Source organism: Embiotoca jacksoni, unplaced genomic scaffold (assembly GCF_022577435.1).
Source record: "Embiotoca jacksoni isolate LCO1_2020_lvr unplaced genomic scaffold, fEmbJac1.0.p SCAF_3, whole genome shotgun sequence".
Classification (NCBI taxonomy): domain Eukaryota; kingdom Metazoa; phylum Chordata; class Actinopteri; family Embiotocidae; genus Embiotoca; species Embiotoca jacksoni.
The window spans coordinates 4906323-4919811 of record NW_027185381.1 but is presented as its reverse complement, the minus strand read 5'-3'; the positions used below and the strand labels follow the sequence as shown (position 1 = coordinate 4919811).

The following is a 13489-nucleotide window of genomic DNA, read 5'->3' as shown; positions in this document are numbered from 1 at the left end:
CCAACACATTGCTAAAAGACAATATTGTTGCTCATATCTGGGCAGGTTATTGCTGATCAGTGCAGGCTGAAGTTTCCAAAAAGCTGAGCTGCCCTTACAAAGACTGTCTTCCCCCCAAAAAACTAGCAGCATCTCTAATTTCGGCAAAAGACAAATGCTCATAATGCTGAAAAGCCACTACCTGTTCAGCAAACAACCGACAGGACTTACATTCATCATACAAACATGACTACTGATTGTGTAAATAAGCAACGGTTTGCAAATTAGTTTGCTAAATAACAGTTGATCTGATGTATGTTGTGTTCACAACTAGATTCAAAATATCTTCAGATGCATTTCATTCATCCTCATATTATGGAACAAAGTTAAGAGTTATGATTATTCTTAAAAAAAAATATATATATATATATTTGTATGAAAAATAGGGATTATGTTTAAAGAGTACACACCACTTTAAACCAACTTCCTCATGCCCATGCCCACAATTATTGGTGATTGTCCAAAAAATAAATTCTGGTGACTCTAAAAGTCTACAGGAAATAACTTCCAACTGTTGAAATTTGGATTTGGACAGCTCTCAACAGTCCATACTTTACAATATCGTGCCCACAAATTGAGCCTGCAAGTGAGTGGAAATACGTACATTTGGATTCAGCCTGTCTAAGGCTGAAAAAAAGGGCATCTGTGCTCATTAACAATATACAATATGAACGAAAAGGTCAACTGACAATATTTTCATGGGGCAGTTCTGATATGGTCCTTTAGAGCTCTGACCTCATTCAGTAAGTTATTGCAGTTACTGTTAATTTTTACAATGTTTTAAGATCTTAGGTGAAATAAAGTAATGGCTGTCTATGCTGCAGTTCTTTTAATTGTATTTTATTTTGAGGGCACAATATAGCATAAGTGTTTCAAGGTATTTTGAGTTCTGTTGACATGATAATATGTGATGTAATTCCTGTTGAAACGGAGACAGTGAAAGTTCAATTTTAAGCGTCCCACAATGCATTGTAAATATTTATAAACAAGCAGTTTGACTTGATAGGATGTGGACCAAGGGCAGATTGTTAAAAAAAAATGGTGATGATTTTTGGCTGGATTTTCTGGCGATGCCTTCATGCAGTGTAAGATCACCTCTGAAGACGCTCCAAAAGGAGATTTTTGATTATTTAAATACGTTTTGGCACAGTTATTACTATTCGTGGTATGTAATGAGATTTTTCTTCTAAATTAAACAGTTATCTCTACAATGCAGAAGTCAGTAAAGATAATACTGTGCTGCTAGGAAATATAGTCCTCTGTCTCTAGCAGAACATACTTGAGAACCATGACTTGAGTTTTTCCAATGTTTTCTAAAACGACCAACATTGTTTGCGTACCTGTTTCCGTGGACATGGGAGGCACAGAAGGCGTAGCTGTAGTGCAGCAGCGTAGGGTCGACTAGCGCGTTATTCTCCGAGTAATCCATCAGATCCTTCAGGTAGCTCAGGTGGCGGTGGCACCCTCGAATGCCATACCGCGCGCAGTACTCATCCAGGACAAACACTTGTCCGGGACTGAACCAACCCTAAAGACAAAACACACACACAAACACCAGACATGTCACACAATTTGTATTGCCTATAGCTGACAAAAGAAATACTAGCTTGTACCAACGTGTGCATCTGTAAAGTCTGATTCAGTGTCATTTCTGCCAAATTTGACTTTTTGGTCCATCAATTTAGAACTGAATGGATGTACCATTCAAAAGAGACGAAGGATCGTGACTGCGTTTCCTTTTCAAGCCTGCGCGCAAAAACACAAGTGATGGTTAATGTCAACTTCAATTTCTTTGATGTCAATCCACTATGTGACATACAGACATACAGATGGATCGAAAAAACTGTTTCTCACAGTCCTACTGTGTGCAAAATAAATAGTATAAATATGCAACAGCAAAAAAAAAATCAATAAAATAGACAAGGTAGTGCAAATATGGGTCCACAGTGTAAAAGTTCAAGAGCTTATGGGGCAAGAGGGAGAGAGGGGAGAGAGTTCAGCATTCTGACAGCCTCATGAGTGAAGCTGTTCTTCAGTCTAAGAAGTCTACTCATTATATTTTAAAAGGTGTTTCATGTAGAATCAAAATAGCAGCCTATCATTTAAATAAGTTCACCTTTTTTTCCCCAAGTCTATTTTTTAACAATGTTAATGCTGTAAACTTGCACTACATGGGCATACTCTTTGCTCTTTCACACACAGTGTTTCTTTGTTTTGTTGCAGGAGAGGTGTAGGAATATTGCGCATGAACTTCTCACTAAAACGACTGTAAATCATGCATGTACCATGTAAATCAGTCTGCCTCACACTACTGAAACCTTATATTAGCTTTACCTTTACTTTTAAAGTCATTTTGGCACAGAAGGAACACTGACATTGTCCACTGTCCCTTACATTGAAAAGGTCAGTAATTAAAGAAATGTAAAACCATCCTTCAAAAGAAAAACCCCGATATTTGGTAACATGAAGAGCAGTTGCTTCTGAACTCCACTGATGGCTGAACAACTTCTTTACAGCTTCCTGTTACCACGGGAGATGCAAATGGACTCCAGTCGAGATCGGACACAATTTGACCTAATAAACTCAATATAAATTCCCCAAACTTAACTACAATGAAACAGAGTGACAGGTAACCCTTTAACTATCAATTCTCAGCTCGAGTTCAAAATAAAAAAAGGAGAAGCTGAAAGCTGTAGAAAAACTGGAACATCACAAGATGTTCATTAGTTCATTCATCCTGCGCATAATCACTAAATGAGGCATGAAACTTACAATGCTAATTAGGATTCCTTACAGAAGGAATATTAGCAAATTATCACCTCCACCGAGCTGATACCACATACACACTACAGACACACTACATCAGCTTCTTTCGCCCAACAGCCGTGGCTCTCCGCCCAGCAACAGACGACCCAGGAGAGAAGATGAGCAGCAGAGAAACAGTTTCACCTTCCCAAGGGTGTGTTTCTCTACCGAACTGTCTGCCATTTCAAAGTAACAGTAGACTGTCAAACAAAAAAAGATAGTGGATACACTAAATGTGTATCTTAAAGAAATGATGAGAAACTGAAAAATGTTTTAATTATCGATGATTCCATTCTGTGCCGACGTTTACAGTGTAAAACGTTTTTGGTGCAACTGCTGATCTTGAAGGAAAAATTAAGAATTACAATGAGGAAACAAGACTGTTTTTTCAAACAGATTTTTCAACCCCTACAACATAGGGTTTAGCAGACAGTCCACTATCAATGCTCCTGTGTTATGTTCAAGGACATCATAGGGAAAAAGTTGTCAGTATGAGCAGATTGCATCTATGGGATGGTTCAGCTTGTGGAAAATATCAGGGTTATGTGTAAAAATAAAAAAAAATAAAAATTGACATCTATTTCTTTGGAGTCTTACTGACATGTGGGTTCCAAGTGAGGTTAACTGGACCCGGCAGATTCCTCCTCTGTAGACGTTAAAGTACCCCCCCCTCCCCTTACTTATCCCCCCTTCTCCTTCTCTGTCTTCTTCTCACCCAGCCTTAAGTTTGTTTTTTAGTCTCCTTCAGTTTCTTTCTTCATTTTCTCTCCATCTGTGGGCTCGAGCTATTAATATCACACCACAGGGAGAGAGACTGGCCTGTTGAGGTGCGTGAAGCGACAAGATGTTCGACTGTGACAAACAGATGGCGTAGTCCAGTCTTGGCGCTGACCGCTCAATTAGCGGCTAACAAGCCGGCTGCACGTCTCTGAGTCGGAGTGCCGGCATCCGTCACCTCCTCTCTGAGGGTCGGCTTGACCCAACAAAACTCAAAACAGCATGGCAGCTCTGAGGCAGCGAACACCTCGGCTTGTCGCCTCTCGTCACCTGACTACAGAAACTGAGTGTAAAATGCAAAGGATTCCACAGGGGTCGGGGGGTTCTTCTGACTTTTTTTTGGTTCATTAAGGCAGTTTTTGGTCCAAGAATTGTTGTGACCCTAACAGACTGTTGCCACTTTGTCTTGTAGGGTTTTACATGACATATATAGTATTACATGTTCTATTTTTGATAGCATGGAGGCAGCTTTCCAGAAAACTATCAGTGTCTTTGTCTCACTGGGAATTCAGAATACAAATCATACATCAATACAGCAGAAGTATTCGATCTGATTAATCTACACCAACTTTCAGCTCCTGATAATAATTGATTGTGTCATATAGGAGTTGAAAAGAGAGTGGTGGGAAAGTAGAAATGATTTGATAAAAGCAATTCTCATGTAGGCTAAGTAGGAGGAAATTAGCGAATATTTAAGGCCACAGTGACACCAGGAGCCTTTTAGGTCATTACATCACAAAATAATTCGTAACGTAAAAAAAAGGTGTAAAATAATGTGCATATCTTTCAGTGTAGTTTCATACAGTTTTATAGATTGTACGTTTTCTGACAGACAGGCAAGTGACAGATGTCAAAAATGGTTCTAAAAACCATTAATCAATCAAAAACAACTATTCACCTCCCAACCTCACCATAAATTAATTTTTTTTTAAACTTTCATTAGCAATAGTTGATATGACTAATAATAAATAAGAACAAGTATAGTATATGTAGTATCTTTTAGGTAGAAAATGTCACCATCTCACAGTTTTATCCAATCAAAAGTAGGGTATGAATTCAAGAGTTAGGAATACAAATGTTTCTTTTGCCAACCAAAATGTGAATATTTGTATTGCAATTGAAAAAAAAAAGGTGTTCCTGAGATATCTCTGTCACAAGACTGGACAGATGTAAAGTTGCAGTGATCTTGACCTCTGACCCCCAACATCATCATTTTCATTGTTTTTGTCAAATTCTAAGAACTTCCCTTCAATCACAGAAGTGTGATTATAATTAGCAAAAACTACAACGGAATCACTGGGAAGCGTCAAACTTAAATGGAGCAGGAGTCTAAACTGTGTGCATGCATAGACTTGGATAATAATATTGGTGTCTGTAATAGTGCAAGCACCACAAAACGTCGATGTGACAGCAGGACGCTCCGACTGGTCTGAGGGAAGATGAGGACTACTGCTTCCTTGTCCTCCATGAGCTAAGTATAGATGCAGGACAAAGATGTCTCAAGGTCTCACAGGTGAAGGCTTATAGGAAACAAGTGGGCCAGGCTCTTGTAAATTAAAGGTAAATACTGGTGTTCAGATTATGTCCAGTTTAGTGCTCATGTTCCATCACCCCATGACCTTTTTCCTTCAACTTCACCAGCCAGAGATTTAAGAGTGGGAGGTCATGGGACAACAACAAGCTGCTGATGGCCAAAGTCATCAGCTGATGATAATGTTTGTGTTCTTTTGTTTCTGTATTTGTAATAAAAACTCTTGACCTCTTTTTGAGCATTTTGAGAGGATGGTAGAAGTTGCATCAAAAGGCACTGCAAAGCTAAAAAGTAAAAAAAAAAAAAAAAAAAAACTGACAGCAAAGCTAAACATTGTTTTGCAGAAAGCTTCAATGAACAAAAACTATTTGTTTAAATCAATATTTTAAGGTGTTTAGTAATTGTTGAATATAGAGATAACTATTTTCAGATATGCTTGTCATTTCTTTACAAAATCCTGACAAGAGTGAAAACTGCTCATTTCAGCTCATGCGGCAGGTAGGAGTGACATTTTAAAAATACATACATTTGTTTTTTGGCAATTTGGGGGCAGCAAAACAACTTAAATATACTGTGCAAATTGGTTGTAACTATGTTTCCAAGGGGATATGGACGCAGTTGTTTGATTAAAAAAATCAAAAACAAATATCCATAACAGTTTTATGAGCTGATAAAGTGCCAGACTGTGGGTTAATTTGTTGTGTTGCCACCAAGTGGGAGAAAATGGATTGAGGTAGGTTTAAATTTACTATGTAAGAATTTTTTTTAATGGAGTATTGGTAAATTTAAGAGGGATAGCTATATTTTCTGTGTGTTTATGGAAAATAACACAAAAAAGTAAACAGTTATGATAAGACCACAACAATCAAGGCAAAAGTTCCTGTACAACAAAACATATTGTTGATACAATCATTCAATGAGAAACGCTTATTGAAAAAAAAAAAAAAAAAAAAAAATCACTTCAGTTGCCAGTTGTCACCACTCATCGAGTATAAAATTGATCACATTGAAAATATATTTAACTGAGTTTTTTCCCTTAATAGTTTAAATTAAACTCATTTAAGAACTCCCTCACCTATACCGATGACGTTTTAGAGAGAAAAAAAAAAAATCAGCTGGAGCTCGTTCATTACACCGGCACCTTCATCGGGGTATTTAACCCTTCAAATCATCAGTTGGAGCTATACACAGATCCAGTAAGCAGTACCCTGGGCCCCAACTACAAATCAAATTTCTGCCTAATTACTGTTGTTGTTGTTGGGTTCAACTCTTTTGGAAAAAAATATGACCCAGTCCATGACATGAATCAAAGCCACTTCTCAACAGATGTCCCCCACGCCAAGGCACTGGCCTTTTCTCAGAGTGTTTGGTGAAAAGAGGCTCAGGTTGGAACACAAAGCACCAGAGTTTTCACAAAAGGCTGAGGAGAGAAGAGCTGGAGGGGCAGTGTGAATGGATTGGTCTAATTGCAGAGCTGGAAGGAGCCCTGGAGAGGCAGGTAGAGAAATGAAAGAAGCACAGATGTCACTGGTGAACATCTCATTGTGTTGCTTTTAAAAGACGAGAACACGACGCAACACATGTCAGCATGAGCTGACTCCTCAAGATATGTCTTAGTTTGTGTTTTAGGGAGTTTTGGTGTCTCATTGATGGCCTTTCCACAATTACAGAGGGTAGTTAAAACCCTAACGGAAACAAACTATGACTATTATGGATTTAAGAGTTTTTGGGTAGGAAATTAACCACCCTGTTTTCAAAAAAAGTTGGTATGCCGAATGAAATGTAAATAAAAACAGAATGCAATGACTTTCAAATCATGTAAACCCATATTTAATTAAAAACAAACCAACGATAACACATCAAATGGTGAAACTGGGAAATGTTATTGTTTTATGAAAAATATATGCTCATTTTAAATTTGATGGCTGCAACAAGTTTCTAAAAAGTTGGAACAGGGGTATGTTTACCACTGTTTAGCATCACATCTTTTAACAACACTGCATACATTTTGGAACTAAGGAGACCATGTTGGAAATTCTTGCTTAACATAGGATTTCAGCAGCTCAATGGTGCGGGACCTCCTTTGTAATATTAATTGTTAAATGATGCGCCAAATGTTTTCAGTGGATGCCAGGTTTGGACTGCAGGCAGGCCAGTTTAGCACCTGGACTCTTTTACTACGGAGTCATGCTATTGTAACATGTGCAAAATGTGGTTTGGCATTGTCTTGGTGAATTAAGCAAGGTCTTCTCGGAAAAATACGTTTTTTGGGTGCCAAAACTTGTACATATCTTTCAGAATTAATGGTACCTTCCTAAATGTGCAAGGTACCGTTATGGGTGCTGGCATTCGTGTACTGATAACAATCTGGGTGGTCCCTTTCTTTAGCCCACAGGGTGTGGGATTCATGATTTAAAAAAAGAATTACAAATTTTGATTCTTGAGACCAAAGTTTTCCCCTCTGCTTTAATCCATCTTAAATGAGCTCGAGTCCTTAGGTGGTGGCAGCATGCAAAGACAAATTATTTGCATGGAAGAGCTTTAACCTACATTTGCGAATGCAGCGTTTAACCTTTTTCACAGACAATGGTGTTCAGAAGTGTTTCTTTGCCCATGCAGTGATTTCCACTACAGGATTGCTGCCGTTTTTAATGCAGTGCCCCGTGAGGGCCCGAAGATCACGGCCATCCAAGATTGCTTTTCAGCCTTGTCCCTTGTGTAGAGATTTCTCCAGATTCTCTTAATCTTTTTATGATATTATGTACTGCAGATGATGAAATCCCCAAATTCTTTGCAATTTTACAGTGAGGAACAATATTCGTAATTGTTGCACGATTTGCATTATTAGTGAACCCCTTCTCATCTTCACTGCCATTAGACTCTGCCTCTCTGGGATACTGTTTTTATACCTATTGATATTAAAGATATGTTGCTGGTTAACCTAATTAGCTGTGAGTTGTTTGACCAGGTGTTTCTTTTAGCATTACACAACTTTTCCAGTCTTTTGTTGACCTTGTCACAACTTTTTTGAAACGTGTTGCCAGCATCAAATTCTAAATGAGTCATAAGACAATAACATTTCTCAGTTTCAATGTTGTCTTTGGTCTATTTTCAATTAAATATGGGTTGATATGATTTGCAAATCCTCACATTCTGTTTTTATCTCCATTACAGTGTAGGTTTAGGTCATCACAGAGATTTCAGCAATCTTATAAATTGATTGCAATGTTGACATGAATCCAATAAACTCCAAGTTTGATATGTGTAGACTGTAAAATGATAACAACCGCTGAATCAAAGGCTATGAAACAGGTCAGTATACAAGAATACAACTTCATAAGTGTGTGTCAGTCTGCATAAACCTAAATGTAGATGAGGCACAAATACATGTGTGCCTTTTTTTTTTTTTCTTTTTTTTTTTTTCAAAATCCTTGCAACTTCAAGCTGTTTATTGTGTGACTGTTCTCAGAACGAGCTGTTTTGTCATCAGCAGAGAGAAAGTCTTCACTGAACTGCAGACAGGTTACACAGAAAGACGGCCGTGCTGGTTTTCTATTCATTCATTGATTTTATTCCTTTCCCTGCTAAACCTGTATATGTCCACAGCAAAACTAGAAAGTTTACAGTGAAACTAGGGGCCTTGATGGATCATTATCGATCTGAAGGATTTGAATGGCTACCCATGAAGGTTACTCTTCACTAACATAAAATGAGAAGAAAAAAATAAATCTTATTTTTCTGATTGATACACACATTTCTAAAAGGCAAAGACGATCTTCACAATCTTGTTCGCAATACATTTCACCTCCTTGAGAACAAGTCCCAGTCAAATATTTCCACCCACAAGTCACATGTCTTAAATACCATTAAATGCTACCATTAAATGCTAGTCTTCATAACAAAATTGCCAGTGAGTTGCAAATCGATTGGTTGATGTTGAAATGTTGTTTTCAATGCTGAATAATGTTTTCACAGACTAGGAAGCAGGAAGTGGTGAGTAGTTTAAAAAAAACACTCATTCGTAATACCTCTGTGCTATTTTTGTCGTCTCTCTTTCTTATTTCGCCTCCCATATTTTACAACGAGTGAAACGTCGACTCTTTAACTTATGTGGGGTTAATGTGTGGTATTGTAGTGCAATTTGCACTCATGTCAGCATCACAGCAGAAAGCCAGGTCAAGTCTACTTCCCTTGGTTAAAAAAAAAAAAAAAAAAAAAAAAAAAAGTTTTAGCAATCACTATAAACACTAGCCAATTGTATTAATACGTTAGCAACATTAGCAAGTGTGTGGAGGGTGGAGATTTGGAGTTTTTTGTAAAAAAAACTGTTTTACTAAACTACCATTGGAGCAGCAACTTAAAATAAAATCTGACGATAGGCCAACACCAAAAGGAATAAAGGGATTCTGACTTTTAATGTGGAAAATGATGTCTGCACAGACTAGCTAGCTGGTAACACTGAACTGCAGTTCCTATTTTGCTGACCTTGTCTTCTTTTTGACAAGGATTCATGCTCACTTAACAATCTGAGGACCACTACATGATTTCCTGACTTGGCCAACCTGTTGCAAGGAAATTGAGAAGCACAGTAAATCAAAGTCACGTACATTGTGCCGTGAAATTAAAGTGTTTTAAACTCGTCAGGATTGACGAGGCTCTGGACTTGGCAAGAAGCATTAACTCAAAGAAGCACAATGAACACATAAGAATAACAATAAAACTCTGATAAGATTCACTGTTGCAGCCTTGTACCTTAATAGCTGTAAAAGAAGCATTATATTGTATATTTTCTGGCATTTTTCAGCAAAATAGAAGAGAGATTAGAGGTCTTGTCTCACTACTTCCTCAGAAATGTTGCCTACGCCACACCACTGCCTTTCATGTCCCTGCTCACACAATAACTTAAGCATCATTCCCCTCCTCCATCCTTTGAGTCGCTCCAGCAGTTGTCATTGAGGGTCATGTTCCTATTTGGTAAGTATTGATTAGAGTGTTTATCCCCTCAATCAGTGTGGGAGAACCCCTCAGGCTTAACACAACACACACACACACACAGAGAGAGAGAGAGAGAGAGAGAGAGAGAGAGAGAGAGAGAGAGAGAGAGAGCAAGACAGACAGAGAGAGTGAGGGAGAGGGCGAGAGACAAACTGAAAGTTTCTAGAGCCAAAGGTAGAATATTAAAATGTCCTATTCAGTCCAAAACCCATAGTACAGTTTACTCTTACAAAATATAAAGCAACTAGCAAATATGAAGATTTTAGGAGCTGGAACCTGTAAAATATTGTAATATTATTTTAATAATTTTCCACTTTGGAGGGGATTGTATCTGTAATTTAAATGCAACCTGTGTTCATTTTTTGAAGGTCACCAAGAATGGTCCATTTAATGGAGACGTTGTCTAGTACTACTAATGGATTTAATCTCTAATTTACAGTTTTGCTTAGGCTGAAGCAAAACTTCTCTTCTTTTTTTTTTCAAATCTTACTCTGGCTGGATGACGGAGACAAAGAGACTTATGATATTTAAAATAAAAACAAAATGGATGCTGAACAATCTTTTGTCACTTAACCAAGATATAATGAATCAATTATTTTCTGAGTTAATCACAGTGTAGTAAAGAAGACATAAATAAAAGCTAAAATAAAAAACTGCACAACAAACTGAAAAATATCATACCTCCCAACCTCTTTTTTTTTTAATCAAATATATAGCTAAACCTCAGCTTTTTAGGGACCTTTGGTATATAACTGATTATTTCAACAAAACCTCAAATAAAAACTGTGGAGTTGACTTTGACTGATATTGACTTGATTTGATCAAACATTGTTGCTTTTTACAACTGCGTTTCCAAAAAATGGGGACTCTGTGTAAAATGTAAATAAAAACAGAATGCAATGATCTATGTGATTTGCAAATCACATAAATCATTGCATTCTGTAATGTTTAAATTATAATAGACCAAAGACAACATATCAAATGTTGAAATGGAGAAACCTTTTTGTTTTATGAAAAATATGTGCTGATTTTGAATTTGATTCCAGCAACACGTGTCAAAAAAGTTGGGACAGGGACAATGAAAGACTGGAAATGTTGTGCAAAGCTAAGAAAAAAAACACCTGCATCTCACAACTAATTAGGTTTACTGGCAACAGACCAGTAACATTATTGAGTATAAAAAGAGCATTTCAGACAGGTAGAGTCTCTCAGCAGAGAAGATGGGGAGGGGTTCACCACTCTGTGAAAGACTGCGTGGGAAAATAGTGTTCCTCAATGTAAAATTGTAAAGAATTTGGGTATTTTATCATCTATGGTACATGATATTAAAAGATCCAGAAAATCTGAAAAATCTCTGTACGCAAGGGACAAGGCTGGAAACCAAAATTGGATGGCCGTGATGTTTGGGCCCTCAGGTGGCACTGCATTAAAAATAGACACAATTCTGTAATGGAAAAAAATTGTCTGGGCTCAGGAACACTTCTGAAAACCATTGTCTGTGAACACAGTTCATCACTGCATCCACAAATGCTGGTTAAAACTCTACCATGTAAAGAAAAAAACATATAAACAGGATCCAGAAGTCTTTTCTAGGCCCGAGCTTATTTAAGATGGACTGAGTTGCACTAGAAAACTATTCTGTGGTCTGACAAATCAAAAACTGAGATTCTTTATGGAAATCATGGACACTGCGTTCTCCGGGCTAAAGAGCAGAGGGACCATCCAGCATTGTTATCAGTGCTCAGTTGAAAAGCCAACACCCATGATGGTACAGGGATGCTTTAGTGCACATGATATGGGTAGCTTGCACATCTGGGAAGGAACCATTATTACTGAACAATGTATACATGTTTTGGAGCAGCATATGCTCCCATCCAGACAACTTCTCTTTCAGGGAAGGCCTTGTTTATTTCAGCAAAACAATGTCAAACTACAATCTACAGGTATTACAACAGTATGGCTCTGTAGTAGAAGAGTCTGGGTGCTAAACTGGCCTCCTGCAGTCTAGACCTGTCAACCGTTGAAAACATTTGGAGCATTACGAAATTAAAACTATGACAAAGGAGAGCAGTGAATCCTATTTTAGTCAAGAACGAGACATTTCACTTCAAAAACTCCAGAAACTGGTCTCCTCAATTCCCAAACATTTACCGTGCTGTAAAAAGAAGTCAGGCAAAACAGTAGTTGACATGCCCCTGTCCCAACTTTTTTGGGACGTGTTGCTGGCATCAAAAAAAGAACATATCTTTCAGAAAACAATACAATTTCTCTGTTTCAAAATTTGATATGTTGTCTTTGGTCTATTTGAAATTAAATATGGGTTTACAGGATCTGCAAATCATTGAAGGCTGTATTTATTTTCATTTTACACAGTATTATAACATTTTTGGAAACGGGTGTAAATTAGCTCTGAATTTTATCCAATAATTAACTAAAAAGCACAGAATTTTAATAACAACAAGGTGTTGTCTGATGTTTCAGAGTTTGTTGCTTCCTCCTTTCTCATTGTGACTGAGCATTTAAATTAAAAGGATGCTTTGCAGAGTGACCTGTAGTGTCCATATAATCTAGGGTTGGAACAACAACAACAAAAAAAACAGTCAGTTGTGGAAAACCCTTCTGTGAAAAAAACAAAAAAAACGCACATCTTTTTCTGAAATAATTTGAAACTGAAAAAAGTATTTGGCCTTCATCATTTTTGATACCTTATTCAATAAAATGTAATATTTGGCTTTTAATTTTTGGTTCAACAGACTATTTTAAACAATGAAATAAATTAAAATGGCAATAACAAAATGGATGGGGTCCTTGACCTCAAATTTTATTACACAACCTTTAGAGACAATCATGCGAACAAATGACTTCTGCAGCACTAATTGAGATTTCTGTACCTGTCATCAGGTAGTTCGGTGCACTCTTCCACAGCAAACTGCTCCAGCTGTCTCGTTTGAAGTGTGTTTGAGAGGGTTCAGATCATCGCTCATACAAGGCCACTTCAAAACAGTCCAATGTTTTGTTCTTAGCCATTCTGTGGTGATTTTAGTATTTCTTGGGTAATTATCGTGTTGGAGGATCCATGACCTGTTACTGAGACAGAGCTTTCTGACACTGAGCAGCCTGTTTTGATCAGGAATGCTTTGAGAATTTTGAGATTGTATCGTGTACTGAACAGATTCAAGGCACCTTGGTGCCAGACACAGCCAAGCAGCCCTAAAACAGAACCAACCTCCTCCTTTTTCACAGTAGGTATTGGTGTTCTTTCCTTGGAAAGCTTCATCTTTTTGTCTGTGAACATTGATGTGACATACCAAAAAGCTCCAGATTTGTCTCAATTGCCCAAAA

At 37.5% G+C, this 13489-nt stretch overlaps 1 protein-coding gene across 1 annotated transcript in view; it reads right to left on the bottom strand.

Annotated features, from left to right (window-relative positions):
• The window catches only part of cadps2 (Ca++-dependent secretion activator 2), a 226537-nt gene that overhangs the window by 94446 nt on the left and 118602 nt on the right, over positions 1 to 13489 (bottom strand). The window contains exon 13 of the mRNA XM_069162236.1: positions 1380 to 1567. Within this exon, the coding sequence (XP_069018337.1) occupies positions 1380 to 1567 (188 nt within the window). The remainder of the gene's footprint in view (positions 1 to 1379; positions 1568 to 13489) is intronic.